This window comes from Gekko japonicus, unplaced genomic scaffold (genome assembly GCF_001447785.1).
Source record: "Gekko japonicus isolate JY-2015 unplaced genomic scaffold, Gekko_japonicus_V1.1 scaffold159, whole genome shotgun sequence".
Lineage (NCBI taxonomy): Eukaryota > Metazoa > Chordata > Lepidosauria > Squamata > Gekkonidae > Gekko > Gekko japonicus.
Window position 1 is genome coordinate 632,060 of NW_015169177.1, and position 21,894 is coordinate 653,953.

At 42.6% G+C, this 21,894-nt stretch overlaps 1 protein-coding gene across 1 annotated transcript in view; it reads right to left on the reverse strand.

The window, feature by feature from the left end:
• MET (MET proto-oncogene, receptor tyrosine kinase) overlaps positions 1-21,894 on the reverse strand; it is a 112,157-nt gene that overhangs the window by 76,480 nt on the left and 13,783 nt on the right. The window contains exon 3 of the mRNA XM_015416013.1: positions 18,162-18,353. Within this exon, the coding sequence (XP_015271499.1) occupies positions 18,162-18,353 (192 nt within the window). The remainder of the gene's footprint in view (positions 1-18,161; positions 18,354-21,894) is intronic.

The following is a 21,894-nucleotide window of genomic DNA, read 5'->3' on the forward strand; positions in this document are numbered from 1 at the left end:
CATTTTCTGCTTTTGTTTACAGTTTTAAAAGTTCGTGCTATGCCACTTAGGGATGTCTCCCTCTTCACCGCTTCCAGCTCCCTCCCAAAAGGTAATGCGCATTAGCCAATCTTCGCTTCGCCCCCCTTTTCTGCTTTTAAAAAGTTTCTTTCTCTGGTGGGGGGGAATCCTCCCTCCTCCCTCTCGATCTCCCGAGGGACGGAGCGCGCTTATGCCGCCGCTTCAGAATTAATCACCAACTCACAGTTATTCGCTTATCTTGTTTTTTTCCGGCTTTACTTTAACGCTCCATCACTCCGCTGTTCCGGTGGCGTTGCTAGTCCCCATGCAGGGCACGACACAGCGGGGGCCGTTTGGGGCAGAGGGAGAGCCTCAATTCCCGACCTTCTGGCCGGCAAGAGGCTTCTCCCCTAAGCGCCCCCTGGTTCGGAGCCTTTTCGCCAAGGCTCCTTAGGATCTCCGCTTATGCGGGACCCCCCCCCAAACTGCGTGTGGGCGATCCGGCTCTGGGGGCGTCCCGAGAGCCGGTCGCCATTCGCGCCGCCGTGGCTGGAACTCATGTTACATATTCTGAGAAGTCTCAGTTAAGTCAATGGGGTTACTCTGAAGTAACATGTTAAAAGACTGACATGACAGGCATTGCTGTAAGTGTGCAATTTCATCCTCAACTGACTGCAGTGAGAATAAAATAAGTATGGATAAACCTTGGTGCAACTTTGCAGCACTACCTGACAATGCGCCGGGGGGCCCCACATACATGCCTTCAAATGAGTTTAAGTGATGCATAATTCTGACACACCGCTTTTTAGATAATTTTTGGTTTTATGGTCAGGAAATAATGTAAAAAAAGTAAATAATAATAATATACTAATATACTTTATTGTCATTGTACATAGTACAACAAAATTAAAGATGCAATCATTTCAGTGATCTACAACAATATTCATATACTCACACACCATTCACTACTGTCCCATAACTCGTAAGTGGTGTGAAAATATAGGCTGATGTTGGTATTAAGAAAATGTAAGTCTACAGCTGCAAATACCTTTACAATCGGTCATTAACCATGTTTTCTCTTGAATCCCCATGGCACGAAAATGCCAAGCGGTACAGTTTGCTATAATTCATTCAGGTTCCCTCTTATCGCCAAATGTCTTTTTTTTTTTTTTTACTAAGCAACAGTGTTAACCCATGGAATATGTCTAGGATGCACCACAAAGCAATGCCAGAAGCTTTAGGTCTTGTTTCCATGGTACCAGAGAGAGCAGCCTAGTGCTTCAGGACCAAAGGGCACATTTTTATTGAAGCTGGAATCCATAGCAAGTAAACAAGCTTTGCCCTGGCAATGCAGACTACAGATGCTCCACGCTGCTTGATTAAATGATACAAATGATACACAGCCACTGCTGCCATGCCAGAGCTGTGATGGTGCTATGGCACACGGATCAATCACTAAGGTTTGCAACCTATCCTGGACTATTCTTTGTCACTAACACTACCTATTTTTGAATCTGCAAAAAAAAATGTACATAACATAACTCCCCTACACAGTAAAATTTGACATTTTTTTAAAATGTAAAGCTAGCTTATATAAGACCACACATCAATCAGCACTATAACTCATTAGTATCTCTCTGAAACTTCGGATGGAAGGAACCGCTCATAGATTTACTGGAATTACGTCTTCTTTCTCTACTAGGGCACTTTATTAAAGTTGCAGCTGTTTATTGTGTATGTGTCCTGCCCTTCCTCCAAGGAAGCTCAAGGCAGTTCTAGATACATGGGTGAGCAGGTAGTTTCCCATTCAAGTACTGGTCAGGCCTAGACAGACTTTAACTTTGGATAAACTGTGGTTGCACCCTAAAAAAGATTATCCTGAATAAAACAGGACTTACTCCTGAGTAGACTCACTTAGAACCTCTCCCTCAGAGTAGTGAGAATCAGTTGCAGACCTAAAAATGATAGCACTGTTGGTTTTCAGTAGCACCTTAAAGACCACTAAGGTTTCCAGGGTATAAGCTTCCAAGAGTCAAAGCACCCTTCATTATTAGATGAAGGGAGCTTTGACTCTTGGAAGCTCCCCGAAAATCTTGTTGGTTCTTAAATTGCTAGTGGACTCAAATCTTGCTCTTCGACTGCAGACCAAAACTGCTGGTCCCCTGAAACTATCTCCACTGTTGGTGTTATTAACAAAACTTTGTCAGGTACTGGAATCTGACCCAGACTGTTCAGTTTCATCCCATTTCTCCCACAAGGCTGGAACATGAGCCAAGGAATATGTACGAAAGGCTCCTGACTAAATGGCAGGGGTAGGTATAGTAAGCTAGACTTGCTGATAGGCTTGGTAGCTTCATCTTGGCACTAAAGCCGCAGCTAGGTCCGAATATCTTGATAATTGCTGCCTATAAAGATAGTGAGTACTGAAAATCACAAGAGAGTAATGTATCATTCATGCGACAAGTGAAAAATGGGGTGGAAAGAATGTGTTACTACCACCTGATCCTAAAGCACTGCCAGAAGTTTTGACTACCAGTTAATATACAAAGAAGCCTGCATTTTAAGACCATCATTATTCCCACTAAAAATGCATGCAGTAACTTTATCAGAGTGGGGATCAGCACTGCTAACTATTAAGAGCTGCATTTACACTGTGCACATTTCAAGATGTTTTCTACAAAACCAGAGGCTTACTTGAAACCAAACCAAGTTCTGCCTTGTTATTTTTCCACAGTCGTCTAGCAGGTGTAAGCCATTATCCAGAACAGATATGCCTAAAGTCAACTTTACTGTGTTTCACAGGATTTTCAGCATATCCTTATTAAAAGAGCACATGTGAAGAGATTGCTTTAAAACACTGTATATCATTCCAGCCCATTGTATATAACGGATCTACTTTGAAGACTTTAAAATTTCCATTTGAATGGGCCATTAAGAATGAACTGCTTCAAAACACTCACTGGGTTGCAGGTGTTAATTTCATCCACGCACACACCCAGTCTGGCAGACTGCTCAATTTTCAAAGAAATTATATTGATCTCAACCAACTTTGCTACCACTATTTTCAAACTGAAAATTTACTGAAATTCAGTAAAAACTCCACCATATAAATCCCAATTCTTCACCACTATGCTGGAAAGCCTGTGGTGAGGCCGATTCATACATTGATTTTTGGTGGACCTGTACAAAAATCCAAACATTCTGGAAATCTGCTTTAACGCACATAAAAACTATAACCGGTTATGCAATACCAGAAAATCCCCAATCAGTTTTATTAAACCTTTGGCAAGATCTAAACATCCCCAAAGCATGTTGTGAGAATGTAATAGCTACATATTGGAAAATGCCAAATCTTCCTTCATTAGACTTTTGGTATTCTAAAATCTGGGAATATGCTATAATGGACAAAATAACAGAAGGAATTCAAAGATCAGAAAACCTCAAGGCTAACTCTGATTACCTGGAGAAATGGTACCCCTTTGTGGAAAAATGTTGTTTTGATCAAGAAAATTCAAATTTGTTGTCGAAGGCTTTCACGGCCGGGGTTCATTAGTTGCTATAGATTTTCCGGGTTGTGTGGCCATGGTCTTGGCATTGTAGAACCTGATGTTTTGCCAGTAGCTGTGACTGCCATCCTCAGAGGTATAACACAGAAAGATGGAGTACTAGAGAGGGTTCCCCAGAGACATTGTGGACGTTATGTTGCAAGCGAGGAGACCATCAACCCGGCGCATCTACAGTCACACATGGAAGGCTTTTTCCGAACGGGCATCCACCAAGGGACTGCAAACACTATGAACCACAGACAAGGACGTAGTACTCTTCTTGGCCGAGGGATGGAAGATGGGCCTTAGACCAAATACTCTGAAGTGTCAAGTGGCAGCCATCCAGGCTTGCCTAGGTCACAAGTCACGGGGGAACGTGTCCACAAGCAAGTATGTGAAGAAGTTCCTGTGGAGTAAACCGATTGGCTCCTCCAGTCAGACACAGATTTCCCACATGGAGCCTATCCAAGGTGCTGCACGCTTTGACTAACCACCATTCGAGTCACTAAAGATAACAGAACTCCGGCTCCTATCATGGAAGGTAGCATTTATGATTGCAGTGACCTCGGCCAGGAGAGTCTCTGAGCTAGCAGCACTCTCAGCTAGGAAGGAACTCTGCATATTCCAGAAAGAGTCAGTCTCCTTGAGGATGGACTCATATTTTCTTTGAGGGTTTTTCTTTTCTTCCCAAGGTGAACTCTGCCTTCCACATCAACCAGCCAATATTACCTTCATTCTGCCCCAAGCCGAAGCATCCTAAAAAAAAGACCTGGCACAAACTGGACGTGCAGAGAGCCCTCTGTATATATCTCGACAGAACAGCACCCTTTCAAAGGTCAGACTCGCTGTTTGTATCATACAGTGCCCCAAACCAGGGGAAGAGGGTCTCAAAGTCCACAGTGGCCTACTGGATTAGACAATGTATAGCCAAGGCCTATGAGGTACAAGGACTTGCACCGCCAGGTCTGGTGACTACGCACGCCACAAGAGCAGCAGCGGCAACAGCGGCATTTTCCACACGAGCAACAGTGGAAGAAATCTGTCGAGCAGCTACCTGGGCCTCCTTTTCAACATTTGTGAGGCATTACAGAATAGATCAGGTGGCCTCCCGCAGAGGCAGCATTTGGCAGTCGTGTATTACAACAAGTATTGGAGCCATAAGAAATATTCAAAAGAACGAGAGAAACACCCACCCTAGAAGAACAGCTTGGGTACAGCTAACCACTTCCTGGATGACTTCACCCCACTGAAGGAGAACGTTACATTGGACCTTACCTGAAGGTTCTTTCTCTTCAGTGGGGGAGAAGTCATTCACATCTAGCCAAGGGTAACGAACAGAACGATGAGTGAGGATTCGACACACACAAAAGAAAAACAGGAAAAATAAACAGAGAGAGAGAAGAAGCATAAAGCACTAGAACAGATAAAGAACAGATAAAGAACAGGCCTTGGACATGACTGGAGAGGTCAGCCTAGATCCCTCCAATAGGAGCCACGCAACAAAAGAAATTTGCATAGCCTATCTGAGTGAGCAGAGGCGTGACCAACCACTTCCTGGATGACTTCTCCCCCATTGAAGTGAAAGAACCTTCAGGTAAGGTCCATTGTAACGTTCTCCACAGACTACTTCTCTTCTTCAAGATTTGCACCACTACTGTTCTTGCAGTCTTGATTCACCCAATTTTCCATTTCTTGCTGTGAAGCTATCCTACACGCCCTAAAAATAGCAGTGAACAACCAAGACAAAAAGAATACTATGGCAATAACATTTATGCTCCGGCTGGCTAAATGTACATATCAGCCACTTTGAAGCATTTCAAAAGTAATGACTTAAAACCTGATTTACATCTGCAGGAGAATAAGGTGGTATAAGGTAGCAGAATGGGCTGTACCACTTCAGACTGCAGGTGGAGGATCATGGAGGTATCCATGCAAATGGAAAGCCAGCACAAGCAAAGACAAAGGGTAGAAGCTTTCATCCTAGTATATTAGCTTTCTATTTGCATGGGATTTTTTAAGGTAAAGGAACAACTAAAACTGTAATCCATTATCTGCAATCTAATGTCATACATTCCATTCTTCCACCTCAACATTCTACCACCTCATTCTCTGTCTTGTATAAACCAAACTTTAGACCTAGATTGTGTTGCACTGCTGCAGCACATTGGATTCTTGCAGATATAGGGGCAGCTCCCAAGACTAGGCAAAAGACTAGGCAGCTCCCAAGACCAGGCCAAAGCCAGTCCACACTGAAAACTTTGCATGCATTGTAGGACATACAGCATACATCTGATTAAGTTCTCCACACTGTTCAGTACAGTGACATGTAAATTACCTTCTTCCTAAAAGACATTTGTATTGGCATCACACAGGAATGACCTCGATCTGATGAGGTTGGGTTAATGGACCCTGGCAACACAATAGTGACTTTGTTATACGGCAGACCGTATCTTTTTTGTACAGTTACCAGAGGAATTATCTGAAATTCTGGTGCAGCAGTTGTGAAGTTGCTACAGATCCTGTAGTGGCATGTCACTGCAGATATTTTGGAATTGTTTCATGTTATTATTGCACTGTTATGCTGGAGAAGCATAGAAAACTGACCACAGTACTTATAAATGAATTCAGAGGTATAGCAGAAGATAAGCCCACCAATCACTTTGACCCCAACCAATGTGTCTTGTGTCTTAATCATATCTCCAACAACCAGGTGATATGTTTTATGATTTCTGTACATAATTTTTATTTGTTTATATATATTTTAATCCTGCCTTTTTGCCCTTATAAGGATCACCAAAGCAGCTAACAATTTTAAAGCATACACGATGGTGGCGGTCACACGAGTGAGATAAGGGGGGGGGAAGCAAGGCTATTTCCCTGGAAGAATTTGACCCGCAGTTGCGCGTGATCAGACACAACCACAGGTGAGTCAGGGTTCCCCCCCCATTTGTTCCCGATGCCCTTAAATGGGAATTGATGAATCGCATCTCAGCATGAGGGCTCCCTACGGAGTGTGCGATGAAGCACATACTGAGAAGGGGGGAAAAAACAATGGCACAGAGTTGGGATGGCCTGATGAGACCATCCTGACATCATGAGAGTGCGCTGAAACGATCAGACAGAGGAATGTCCATCTGTGGCCTGTTTGCTACCAGACTTTCCCTGGTGTCTTTTTACTCTGCTTCTGTGGCAAAGCAAAATGGGTTGCCGATGGGTGCGGGGTGCTTCCCAGATGTTCATGTCTGATTGCGCCCTTTAAATCTGCCCAGCATTCGCGCCTATGGCACGGCTAATTGTGCGTGTGATTGTGCCCAATAAAACCATATTTTAAAACCATTTAAAATCGACCCCACTAGCACATCATTAAAACACTAAAAACAGAATTAAGATACATACAACATATACAAACAGCAATTAAAACATGTAGCAGGAAGGAGAAATCATTGAGGGAATGCCAAAAGAAACAAACAAGTCTTTACCCATTGGTGGAAGACAGCAACAGAAGTGGTCAGACAAACCTCCCTGTGGAGAGAGTCCTGGAGCTTTGGTGCCATGACCAAAATGGTCCTCTCCTGGGTTGACATCCACCTAATTTCAGAAGTTGGGGGCAACCAAAATAGACCTTCTGAAGATGACAGTAGTAGTTGGATAGGCTCATAAGGGAGTAGGCAGGTATGCTGGTCTCAAACCATTTAGGGCTTTGAAGGTCAATACCAATATGGTGGACTCCTGCTTCTTCACTATGGTCCCGTTCACACGTGGCTATTTGGTCCGGGAGCGGGACAGTTCGGGGCCGGATCAAACCGGCGCGATCACACCACCACATCTGGGAAGCGTCTTGCTTCCGTGGCCGAACTGTCCCTTTCCCGGGATAAGCCGCGCCAAACTAAACCACCTATCTAGGTGGTTTAAAGGGAAGCGGCGCGGCAACCGGGGCGTTTGATCGCCGCCGCTTCCCTGCGCCGGCTCAACCCCGGCCCGGATCCGAACTGCGCATGCCCGGACATGCGCAGTTCGGCCGGCCCCCGGGTAGGGCGTGTTTTCTCCCCGGCGTTTGATCGCGCCGGGGAGAAAAGGCGGCGCGGCCGGGGGATCCGTGAGATCCCGCCGCGCCGTGTCAACATTGGCGCGGCTTTTAAAAGCCGCGCCTTCAAGCGCCTTTTCCCCTGCGTGTGGCAGGGGCCAATGAGACAGATTTTCCTTCCAAAATACTGTTCCCCACTCTGACTGAGCAGCCCCTTAGTAGCATATTTTAATTATAGAATTATAACTTTCTGCGTGTCCCACCCTTTTATAGAGCAGTTATTTGGCTTTTGCCCAGGCTAGAGATTTTTTGTAACTCAGCAGGAGCACTCTTATAAATCCCTTTGGAAATGGCACTTGACACAAAGTAAACTTCAAAGAGAAAGGTTGATTTTATTGAACAGGCATAGTTGGGTTAGGAATAGGGCAGGAGATGAGAAGTTGAGGTAAATTTTGTTGTTGATACAAATTATTTTTAACAGGCAACAGAGTATAGTTGAAGCTTATATTCTTAGAGGCTCAGTTCTCAATGATGAGAGGTTTGTTTGTCTTGGAGATTTCTTTCAGCAACAATGTGTCTTAAGAAATTTTTCATATAACTGTCTGAGTTTCCTGGAAGTTAGTGCTTTCCTCCTGTACTGAAATACTTCCCTTATGGGATTACAACTTTGAGGAGTCTAAGATGTTTCCCTTTTTACACAAACCAGGGGTCCCTTCTGAGTTGAACCCACTGAATAACTGGATAAGAAATCTCCTCCTCTTTCTAGGAACAATAATTCTTTCTGTTTGGATAGCCTGGCAGTTTCAATCTACTGTCCAGTCTCTTCTGTCAAACCTAAACCCCAGTTCTGGCAACTGTGAATAAATGGAATTCAGCTAGAACTGACACTTAGACTTTAAGTTCTGAGTTCTGAACTTTTCCTCAAATGTGATAGTACACAGTAAGAGCAAGGAGTTGTGTCCCTTCACTTCCCAAGTGACTTGTCTGTTTCCCTCAGACCGACACACACACTCCTCCTGATTGGCAACTACCAAGCCAAAGTCCAAATGACTCTCTCTGACAAGACTGACAAGACTTTTAAAAACTCTCCTCAGCAGTTGCTGACCAATCAGAGAGAAGGGGCTACATGCAGGCAGCAGCCTGTCAATCAAACTGTGATTTACAGTGAGGCATTAACCCCACCTCTTTGAATTTGATGCACTAAGCATCCTGCTTTTGGAGGTCAGTTCGTCACAACCAGCACCATGAATTGGGCCCAGAAAAACATTGGGAGCCCGTATAGATGGGCCCAGACCGAAGTGATATGGTCCCTACAACTTACTCCAGTCAAATCCTGGCTACTGCATTCTGTACCAATTGAAGTTTCCAAATACTTCTCAAGGGCAATCCCACATAGAGCACATTGCAGTAATCTAATCCAGATGTAACCAGGGCAGGCACCACGGTGGTCTGATCTTTTCTGCCAAGGAAAGGCTGCAGCTGGCTAACCAGTCGAAGTTGGTAAAAGGCACTCATGGCCACAGCTGCCATCTGCTTATGCAGCAGTAGGTCTTGGTCCAACAGTACTCACAAACTACAAATCTGTTCCTTCAAAGGGAGTGAAGGAGTGCAAGCCCATCCACAATGGATGACACCTTAAATTCCAGGTCAGACCTTCCACCCACCAGTTGCACTTCTGTCTTGTCACGATTAAGCTGTGACTAAGAACACATTACCCAATTAAAGTAAGATTTTCGATATCATATGGCCCCTTCCACTTGCTGCTCTCTCTTTTTTCTTCGTATGTTAAAGTACCCAAAGTACTATGCTTTTTGAAGTGCCTGAAAGGGGACGGGCAAATGCCCAGCAGGTTTTCCCCAGTTAGCCAAAGGTCTCAAATTCGTTATCTTGGACTGCTGTTTATACTTAACATCAGTTCCTCCTTCACTAAAGCCATATGCAAACCCCCCACCCCACCCCCGGGGCCAGTTTCCTATCACAAGAATACTGGCTATTTTCATGTTCAAACTGCAGCTTGAAATATGGTAACCATTTCTTGAGCTAAAATTCTCTGGCCATCGTGGAACTGATATGGGAAACTGGCCATTTGTTATTATTTCGGAACACTTGCTACAACTGTTTTTAGACACAGAAGGTGACCTGTACGAGAATAAAGTTCTTTAAGGGGAAAAAAGCACTTTAGGGAGAAATGCATGGACATTGAGACCACAGTCTTATTTATTATGGGAAGTTTTGATGACAGACCAACTAAAAGAAAATAAGGGTCTATAATTAAAGAGAGGTTCATCTGGTGCAAGTCAGCATAGCTCTTATTAATTCAGTGAGCTATGTACAAATTTCACCCACTGAGAATCCAGCTTCATAACCATAACATTGCCAGTGTGAGAGCATCATACATTCTAATCACACAACCAATGAGAAATACCTGATTCACTTTGCACCCAACAGCTGTACTTAGAGACTGTGTGTTCTCAGCCACACACCAAAAACAGCCACAATAGAAAAGGCAGAAACAGCTGCAAACTCTTGGGGGGGGGGAACTTTGTAAAGAAAGCTTGTCATCCCAGCAAGGAAGTAAAACCATTTTTTTCTTTCTCATGCATGGCAGCTGTCTTAGGAAAAATTATTAGCAGTTTGCTTTGTAACAAAAACTCAACAATATTTAATGAACTCTTAAATCAAGGGATATTCAGGGACCAACACAAAATTAACACTTTTGGTCTAGTCAAAACAATGGTATGTGTGACTGGTCAGCAAGTGCTCCGACAGGGAAAATGCAGTTCCTTCTTCTCAGACCATTATTCACTTAGAGAATCTTAGATTACTATCTTGACTGTAGACTAAATCCATGTCCAAGGCGAATACTTTATTACCTGTAGTACTTGGTGCAGAGTTTATCATTGATAGTTTGTTTTTGATCTCCAAACTAAAAACAGAAGATGGTAATTGCAAGAAGGTAGTTTGAGATGCGTCCTTTGCTATATACATGCATTTGAGCCAAAGACAGGTTTTTTCTAATTGGATAAACAACAGCCAGAATCTGTCTTTTTGGACTTGCTTTCCTTAAGGTCAGTGATACTCATTCAGTGGCTTGGGACCCACTTGTTGCTTTTCTGAGCACTGTTCTCCAATGTGGCCACCGCTCCATGTTCCCAGAAAGTGGGAAAATAAGGCTTATGGTTGGCAGGTGGGTCCCACCTTGAAACAGTGCCTTTCTCAGAGACTGGAGGATGAGTACGCTGCATGCTTCTTTGAGTTCCAGGTCTAGTGCTGGGACTGGTGCTCCATCCCCCCCCCTTTGCTTCTGTAATCCCATCCCAGCTCCTGGGTGGTTGCCAGGAAGAGAGCAAGCTGGCCTCAGAGAAGAGACAGTGCAACTACCATCATTGCAGAAACCACCATGGCAACGAGCTTGCCACAGTCAGTGGTAGTGGTTTTACTCCTCTTTTTCCACAACAAGAGGCTGCTTTGGCAATCTCACTCTCTTGCTTGAGCAGCTGTGCCTCATGCTGAGGAGAGAGCAAGAAGGCAGAGATGGAAGCCCTTCCCCTCACTCCAGATACCCAAGAGCTGGCTAAGGTTCATCAATGGTGGGGAGATACAACCCAACATGCTCAGAAGTAATCTGGAAATTAAAATATTTAATTGCTAGATTTGATCTATTATTGTTTGTCTCCGTTTGGTGACGCAGCAGACAAGGCAACACAGTAGACATGTGGATCTTTGGGGTGATGCTAATGTGAATGTGGCTCTCCCCAAGTCACAGAGTGAGTTATCACTGCTTTAGATAGACAGTCTTGTCTTATTCAGTCGACCTGATGTTCTTTGGGTCTACCTATGGATAAATCACATTCATTGCCCCAGAATCCTCAACTGAAAACTTAGGTTAAACTACAATCAAGTTTATTCAACAAAATTAGGCAACAAGCCTAATTAAAAATGTCCCTTCTTAGTAGATGCAGAAGGAAACTTTCTTCTAAAACATCAGCTTCGATGGCAAGTGGATTTATGCATTGATTTGTCAGACTTTCATTGGAAAAAAATATGGAACTCACCAGCAAACTCTTCGAAAAGTTTTCATATTCGACTTCAGTCTTTCAAAACAATCTCCCACTGGTACTACACTCCAGAATGGTTGAACAGAATGAGATCTTCCCAGAATACCTTATGCTGTAAAAATTGTGGCCTCACCAGTTCTTATTACCATTGCTGGTGGGAATGCCCCAAAATATATCCTTTTTGGTGTGAAGTCATCAAACAAATCAATGAGATTACTCTACTCAATTTGTCAATCAATCCTGAAATGGATCTTCTCAATCTGTTGGAACCTATGATTGGGACAGCAGCTCTTAAAAGAACTCACTTCAATTGTACTAGTTGCGGCAAGAATAACAATTGCTTCGGTATGGAAATTGGCCACTCCTCTGACTCTCCAGGTTTGGCATAATAAAATATGGGATAAATTTATCCTTGCTAAAATTACAAATATTACTCAACTTTCAAACAGGGGTTCACCCTCCGTGCCCTCTCGCTTCGAGTCTATTTGGTATCATCTACTGCAGTACATGGCAGACAAGAATGTGCTTCCAGCAAACTTCTTACCATCCTTGGATACGTTTCTGAGCTGAATTTGACACACTTGGATGAACTGAAAGATTGAATGTGTTTTTGTAGATATAAATGTTATTTAATGGTTCAGGTATACTTAATTCCCTCTTCTAGTCCTAATGCTGGTTATAATGTTTTTGTTATCATTGTTATCTGTTGAAGTTCTTAAAAAATGCTTTAATAATAAAAAATAAAAAATAATATAATTTATTTATTTTATATAAAAAGATGTCCCTTCTAACTTACAGGGCAGGTAGTTGGAACACTATCAGTGCAATCCTAAAGAGAGTTATTCCAGTCTAAGCCAATTGAAATAAATGGGTTTAAGACTGGAGTAACTAGGATTGCACTGGAGGCCACTGTGACAATTAACTCTCCTATAGCTTTAAATGCCACACAGCCCTAACTTTAAGCTTAGATACGTCAATAGGAAACTGGCAACATCCCACCCCTGGCCTAGTTGGCCTTAGAGAGTTCAGTGATGTTGTCCTAGTGTAGCCCAGAGGCACTGCCTTACCCTAGGGTAGCCCCAACAACAGGGGCACCCCACTTTCTAACCTGAGCCAGAGACCCACAAGCCCAGACCAAGGAAGTCACTCCTGGTTCTGAAACACTGAGCAAGCCATAGCTCTGGAAAAAGGCTCTCCATTTTCAGGTGGCATAAGGCAGCCCTCAGAGCAAACCACCAGTTTTCTCCCCGCATCCAGCAAAAGTATGCATCTGAAACAATGGGTTCCACCAGGTAGTGTATCTGCATTTCTAAAGCTATTCAGAGGCCACCTGGTGAATAGCCCTTTTATCTCCAAAACTTCACCTAGCCCTTTTTGAGTGACCCTATGTCTATGTGAGAATCCTTTGTCTCCAACTCTGTCTTTCCTGCTCCATCCCTCAGGATACCAAGATAAACCCATCATACATTCAAATGTTTAGCAATCCTTCCTGACGTTAATCAGGGACTCCTCTCCCACCTTTTGGGAACCTTTTTAAACTGCCTTGGCTGGACCATTAGTGGTCAGAAAACCCATTCAACTAGCCACCCAGCACCCAGCTAAACCCATCAGGGCTATTGTTAATCCACACCTAGGTCTGGCTCCTCCTGATGCCACACTCCTGGGACCCAGGATCGGTCCAGGTAATCATAAGAACATAAGAGAAGCCAATGTTGGATCAGGCCAATGGCCCATCTAGTCCAACACTCTGTCACATAGTGGCCAAAAATACCAGGTGCCATCAGGAGGTCCAACAGTGGGGCCAAGGCACTAGAAGCCCTCCCACTGTTGCCCCTCCCCCAAGCATCAAGAATACAGTGCATCACTTGCCCCAGACTGAGAGTCCCTATCTATACCTTGCGGCTAATAGCCACTGATGGACGTCTGCTCCATATGCTTATCTAATTCCCTCTTGAAGCTGTCCATGCTTGTAGCCGCCGCCACCTCCTGTGGCAGTGAATTCCATGTGTTAATCACTCTGGGTGAAGAAGTACTTCCTTTTATCTGTTCTAATCCGAATGCTCAGCAATTTCATTGAGTGCGCACAAGTTCTTGTATTGTGAGAAAGGGAGAAAAGTACTTCTTTCTCAAACTGCTCTATCCCATGCATAATCTTATAAACCTTTATCATTGTCGCCCCTCAGCCGTTGTTTCTTCGAGCTAAAGAGCCCCAAGTGTTTTAAGTGTTCCAACCCTTTTACCATTCTAGTTGCCATTTTCTGCACTTTTTCCAATGCTATAATATCCTTTTTAAGGTGCAGTGACCAGAACTGTACACAGTACTCCAAATGAGGTTGCACCATCGATTTATACAGGGGCATTATGATACTGGCTGATTTGTTTTCAATTCCATTCCTAATAATCCCTAGCATAGCATTGGCCTTTTTTATTGCAGTTGCACACTGTCTCCACATTTTCATTGAGTTATCTACTACGACTCCAAGATCTCTCTCTTGGTCAGTCTCTGCCAGTTCAGACCCCAACAATGTGTATTTATATTTAGGATTTTTGGCTCCAATGGACTTTTGTCTTCACCTGAGACAAGCCCCTCAAGACCTCCTATTGATCAACATTGTTCTCCAATGTCTATTTCTGTCAGCACATGCACACCCCACTCTCTCTCTTTTTCTCTGCTCCCCATTGCGCATAACGCCAGCCATTGGCACTATTCTCTTCAAGGACTTCTGCACTTCTCTTCAAGGACTTCTGCACTTCTGGACAGGTAGTATTACCCCATAACTGACCCCTCTATTTGCTATCAATCACCTCTGCATTCTTAGTTTTGTATTGCTTGCATTTTTTGAATGCTTAGTGTACTTGTAATTAGGGAAACTTTTAAATAAAAATGATTTAATTTACTCTTCAAATGTGGAGTCTTCTTACTGTACCGGACCTTGGTATAAACTGGTGTATGGTCCCCTGTACCCCTCTGGTCTCTCCTGCTGCATAGCTAATTTCCCCAGACAATGAGGCAGGCCACTGGTGGTAATACTAGACCAAGAGAATTTCATTGCTGACACCTTTAGAGATGGACAGGCATAGAGTTTGACTTAGGAAAACTGTACTAAATAAATTTCATAATCAATATTTATATATTTCGTTTTCCGCAACCTGAGCTAGTGTTTCCTGCTATCACTCTAAGCAGCAGTGACAGAAAAATAAAATTTAAAAAATGGCTATTGGCTGTTGTTATAACATCATGCCTCTCTAGGAAGTAGCTGGAATTCCGTGGTAAAACCATAGGATTTGGGGGGATTCCCAGAGAGGAAAACCCAGAAGTGATGTCATGCGGTCATGCTGATGTCTCCCCCATGTCCCCACCCCATCCGATTCCCCACCGGTTGTTGGATAATGCCTGGCAACTCTAACTCTAACATACGTTAAATAATTCTAAGTGGCAATGATTTAGTGGAAGGGAAGAACACAAGAGCCAAGAATTTGAACAGTTCTTGAGAGACAACCACTGTTTCTGATAGGTGCCAAGATTCAGCTCTCCTGATCACTGCTTCACAGAGCCCAATAAAGCATACCCTCTTTGCATCTTCTGACATTATACATATGAAATCTTGGTTGGCTTGTGCAGTAGGTTCAAAATTGGGAGTGAGGACACTGAGCTAACAAATTATGTAACTACAATGTTACCTTGAAGTCAAGCAACTGCAACCCACGGAAATGAAAATACATATATGCTGGTCTTTATATACAATACATTCTATTCATTGCACAGAAATACGAGATATCTGTTCATTGCACTGAAATATGAAATAGCTACATATTCCGTTATCTGCTGCACTAGGGAATTTGATAATGAACACATGTTTGAAAGGATTTCCTGGGCAACTACTCGTGTTGTAAAAAGAAAGGGAAAAAATCTAATGCAAGTACACATCAGTCTGAAAATGCTGTAATTCCTCTGTCCTGGAGACAAGGCACTTTCTGCACTTACTATTATATTATCTCAAGGCAAGATATGGTAACGATAGGTTTCATGGGTGTGCTGTTACTAAGCATTAGAGGCAGGCCCTGTGTTCTTTACTGTTGGATGTGTCAGGCCCTGGGGCCGCTCAGGAAAAAGAAAGAAAGAAAAAGAGAGCTCCATGGGCTATTATAGTATGATCTTGATGATAACTTTGCTCTGTAACTCAATCCAAGCTAAGTCACTGGATATGAACATTTCTGCTAATGGCAATATGTATCTCAGGCAACAGCATTCCTTTTGATCCCTTTGCTGGCCTTAAAAAAAGGAAATGTGCTCTGAAACCATTGCGTTAGGTTCTTTGGTGTTCTGTATGATGGGGGGAGGGGCAAAATGCTGGGGAGGGGAGTTCTAGCCCAAGATATGAATAATAAGGCAATTGTTGTGGGGAAAAAAGAAATCTTATGAGTTACACTTCTGTAGAAGTTACTACAATTTTTTTCTGTTAAATGCACAAAATTCATTGGACGCGTTTCAAGAAAGAATATATTTTGTTGATGCTACCATTCTTCATACAGCCAACTCTTAGGATCCTATTCTAAGTACAGTTTTGTGCAGAATTACTTTAGTCAGCCCAGATCCCCAGATTTCAATGGGTTTAGACTGGAGCAGCTATGGACTGCACTGTCACTCAGTTATATGCAGTCTGAAAATAAAATGCAAGTTCTCTTGCTGCCAACCCAAAAATGTATATGAAGCAAGCTGCCAAGTTTGCTTTCCATTGTGGAAAGCGTCAATTTAAAACCAGTACATATTCTATCACGGTTTAAAACATTTCTTACTTGGAACAACAGTCTCAACTTAAACATTTATTACTTAAAATATTTATACTGTCTTTCCCCCACAGAGGTCAAGGTAGCTTACAACAAATATTCCAGTTGGTATCAAAAGATACCTTAACACCATTGTAAGCAGCAGACCAGCCAGAGCCTGCTAACGAGGGGGAGGGGCCCTCAAGAGCAGGAGATGCATTTAACAGAGAGGAGAGAACAGCTGGGGGCCGGACTGATGGGAGCCAGGAGTGGAATTGGGAGGAAGAAAGAGGAAGACAGATGGCCCAGGGGTGGGGGGAGAGAACCAACCTGGGAAGAAGAGACGTCGGCAGAGTCCAGAGAAGGACCAAGATGGCAAACAGCTAAGGAGGGAGATGCTGGGGAAGGGGCTCCCTCCTGCATCAGAGGATAGACTGCAAAGCAGCCAGGAGGGGTGGGGTGGGGCCGGTGGGGCCCACCCAGAACAGCCGACAGGGACACCAAGCTGACAGGAGTGTTAGAACTCCAAGAGAGCCTCCCTGCAGGCTTCCCAGGACTCAGGTTGGACTTGGGGGGGGGGAGAGAAGTCTCACCCAAGGCTGCAGGATTCACTCTGTGGAAGCAGAGACAAGACTGGGTACTGTACAGGGGCCAGGTGAGGGAGCACTGGAGATAATAAATAAACAAAAGACACATGGCTTGTGATGACCCTAGCTGGATGCTGTAGGGACTTCCTGTAGCTCCTCCAGGGCTGAAGCCATTAATCTCTTACAACCATGAAATACCACTCATAATAGAAACTTCAAGTCAAACCTCATCAATGTGATAAAAAAGCCCTCACATATTGTGTTCTCTGCCTTACATCTTTCTAAAAGCCAATAGAGGTTGTGGTCTTCTATCCTTCTCAGGCATGCCAATCCACAGGGAACACTGGAAATGCACTGAAATAGCATGATCCTGGGTTCAAGAAGAACAAATATTCCTAGGGGGGGTGGCACACAATGACCTGGAGCTGCTGGGAAGAATAAAACCGGCACGCAGGTTCATACGGAGAAAGACAGTCCTTCAAATATCTCATGACAGACATCTTCCACCCTATTCTAGATTGTCCAATAGATACCAGATACTTTCTACTATTAGAAGGATTAGTTCATATTGTACTGTCTCACAATATGGAGACTACATATGAAGTTACCCCCACATCAAAGAGGCTACTGAGTGTAACCAAATGAAACATAACTTTCTTACCTAGTATAGATCAAGCAAACGGCAGATCTCTAGACAGGTTGCCTATACATTTTCTAAATAACCCAGAAATGATCTATAGAAGCTTTGTGGCACGTATCAATTTGCAACGTGTATAAAACTACAGGAGGCTTTATGAACCATCCGCCAAAGTAGAAGCACTGCCTGCTGAATGAAACAAATGATTATGTGGGAAGTATCTGTTTAGGAAGAGCAATGTCATCACCCTGCTTCAAAGGGATAGCTCACTACAAATTAAAGCAGGAAGGACCTAAAGAAGAGAAAAGAAAATATGCATAATTTCAGCAGCAGTAACAATCAGTCCCTGAACCCAAATATGGCAGGGCAGTAAGGGAGCAAGGGGGGGAAAGATAAAATGTTAATCCATACAACTCAGAAAATATTTTGTTCTCATTAAAGTCACGTATGCATGAAGCATCTCTTCCTCCCAGTTCCTATCATTTCTTTTCCTACCACATGGGTAAAGCCATTGAAAGAAAATGAACCAACAGCATCACTTACCTGCATGAAGCGGCCTGCAGATGTCCCAAGATTTGCTATAGTAAGATCCCCTTTGGTGAAGACAGATATGGAAGTTAACAGGACACTGTTGAACTGTTTTGCAAATAAGTCAATCCGCTGCAAAGCCATCGTAACCTCCACTCGATACTCATCATCCTGTACTCCACAGTAAGAGGCATTTCTTGAAAAAGACTGTAAGAAAGTTAGATGTTTTATGAGACAAAAAAACCAAGTAAGCAAACAGGAAGACCTCTGTCAGACAGAGGCTGCTTTGAAAGTGGATGCACATCTTCTTTCCGAAATATAATTAAAAACCATTTCATGACATTATTGTGCTTAGGGCTGCCAAGTCCCCCTGGGGGGCGGGGAAACCCCCGCCCCAGAGGCCCGTTCCCCGCTGGCAGCAGAGTTTCCCCTTCGGATGGTCGTGGCCCCGCCCCCAGCGTGCCCGGCGTCATAACGTCACTTCCCGGTGACGTGCGTGCGGCGCGCATGCGCACATAGGACACCGGACGGGAGTCCCCCGCTCCTGACGATTTTCGACTTGGCAACCCTAATTGTGCTACAAAATCAGTATGCCACAGATCAAGGAAAATAAGTTTTCTTATTTATTTTATTTACTTTGTTTATACAATTGCAGAATTAGGGAACAATGCAAGCCGTAAACTATTTACAGCACAGTTATAATGGTAACTTCCTAAGGTATTCCAATCTAATGCAGTTCTAATTTGTTTAAATATGCTCTCTTGAACATGACTGTTTTTCACATTCTGAGGAAAGACAAGGCGCATGAGAGCCCACCTGACATCCTCAGGCAGACCATTCCACAAGGTGGGAGCCACCATTGAACACACATGTGAATGAGAAGCTGCTGATCTTACCCATTTGTAGGATGGCACCTTTGAGAGGCTTTATTTAAATAAGCAAATCAGAGAGAGCGAGGGGGGGGAGGCTATCCTGCAGGTATATGGGTCCAAGGCCATTAAGGGGTGATCTGTGAATTAATCTATTTATGTACCCACATTTAACAAACTTTAAAATATAGACTCCTCCTTAAAAATTACTTGTCTTCAAACAAGTAATTAAATATTACATAATTTTTTAGGGTAAGGCACTCTCAGCACCAATGCAGTCAATGAATACCTGGTTCCCAATATATTGAAAATTATTCATGAAGCCTCTTTTTAGTTCTGTGGAACAACTGTTGAAGAAAACATTTGAGACTCTAAGCAATTGTTCGCTATTGTATGCAGCAAACAAGATGATAAGATCTCGAAATTTGCTTTTAAAAATGGAAGCCCTGAAATTCCTTCAGAACAAACAAAAATGCATTGACAGACTCATCTCCACTCTACAATAACTAAAAACAAGAGTAGATGGACACCCGTAATCTTTGAGCCTCACAATTCCAAGCAACAGAGTTATTCAAATGTCTGTCTGGTACTTATCCATTTTACTTTTGTTACATGAAGACCAGAAGGTCTTGGCCTGTCAAGAAGCAAAAGTATAGGGATACCAAGGGAATTTAATTAGTCCAAGAATATTTTGATCTCCTGCTACTTAAAATTTATACTTGTCAATACTGTTTTATATTATCAAGGCTATTACCATAATATATTATTTGTTCATTCTTAATCCTCTTATTCAATAACAGGGGATATATGTCTTTCTTTTCAAGGAAATTACTCCCTGAACAATACACTGTAAGTTAGTTTTCAGAAAAAGAGCCTATCCATGTTATACTGACAATTCAGTGGCAATCTATTAACTGAGAATTCAGTTACTATTGATGCTTCATCTTCCATTCCAGATAATAAACAAGGGCTATTTAGATTTCTATAAGAAATTCAATATCAAAGTATGTGACAAGGTTCTGTTCTAGCATATGCATGAAGCAGCACACAAAGAAACCAGAAGTAACAATACATTGCTGTCTTTTATAATCAATTTAGTGATCATTTTTCTTCATTGTTTAAAGATTTTAAAAAATAGATTATTGCAAAATTAAATGCTTATTGAAGCAGCAAATGCAGATGTATCCATTAATTTCCAAAGCTTTAAATTGCAAGCCAGAATGATAATGAAAATATTTTCATGTTTTAGCTGGAAATTAATTTTAAAAATGTTAATTCCTATCAACCTCATCTCAGCTTTTCACAGTGCTAGAGATATAAAGTGATCAGACTACTAGCTAGATTTTTACTAAGAATGTGCTTACCATAAAATATATATTTATATATACACACCCCAGACCATTGATTTGTTTAGGCTGTAACCATGAGTTGAAAAATTTCACTGGGTGCATTCTGAATAGCTCCTCTCATCTACCAATTGTTCTGAATCTAGAGGTAAGCTCCAGAAGGATGCTGACACATTCTGCCTACATAATAAAGTTCCTAATAACAATGGAAAAGAGGGAAGGCCTGCCAGATTCCCTCTTAGTAAGAAAACTTTGTTCTATCCAAAGTATGGTGATGACATCATTTCAACAAAACTAAAGCATACCTAGCTAAAAAAAGAGGCTTGGATGGCACAGATAGAGGAAAGGAATAATACCAGAGGGAGAGGGGGGAAACAGTTGCTCATAAAACAGAATGTCCAGTGTTTCACTGGTCAGAAACCCAATTTAAATGCAATGTCAGGCAAGCAAGAACTTATCCACAGGGATACACAACCAGCATCTCATATAAAATAAGTCATATCCCTTCTGCATGCAACCTTAATGTACCAGGATCTGTAGCATGGGTGAGCACTTCACTTATGTACTGACAACGTATGCGTTGGCAGCAGATACATGGACACAGGTAAATTCATCCAGCACAGTGGGCCAGACTGTATCAACTTGGAGGGTGGTGTTCATTATAGTACCTTCAAAAAGTGGGACTGGGTTTTCTTAACTAATCATAAAGTTTTGCTGAGACATTTAAGTAATCTTTCTAACTCAAGCCTTCTGTCTCCAATAGCAGTGAAGTTAAACGAAGAAAACACAAGGTATGTTTGATAACTCCAGAAATGCAAGACCTTCCTTTATATGAACAATGGGTACTAAGTTTTAAAATGTTGCCATCTCAGGGAAGTTTAAGCATATTAAATCTATTTACCTAAGATTTTATCAGGCATTCCACCATGAATAACAACTGTACCGCGTGAATTTTAAGAGGCTTCTTTGACTTCAGCCTTGAGGAAATAGGTCATCTCTTTTCTTCCCCCCACATATTCTCTAAACTATTCATTTGGCTGCCAATATGGAAAATGCCCATTATCTCTGGGTTATACATTCATAATTCTGATGCCAAATTCCAGTGACACATCCCACAAATATTGTAATCCAGCAGGACCGCTACCGCTTTGTGGATTGGTGTTTCTTCTCTCCTCCCTGTACATGAGTGAAAGTACGAAGTCCATTTGTGACTCATTATGAAAAATATTCCTATGAAGTAAATCTAAACTGGAATGTTATGAGGTGCAGGCAATTGCATTTAATCCATGGGTGTGAAGTCACAAATTATATTTTGCTTGTTCCTAATAATAATTTGTGGTTTGCTGGAAATTTTTTTGCATCTATGTGTCTACCAATTCTTGCTATTCAAAAATACTTGTACAGCATTTACAGCTGTGGTCTATATCCATTTCATAAGTGTATCCTGGTCTTCAAAGGCAGCAATTCCCAACCTGGTTTTGTGACACTCCAGTGTGTTTCTAATTATCTCAAAGGCTGACACAAAATTCTCAG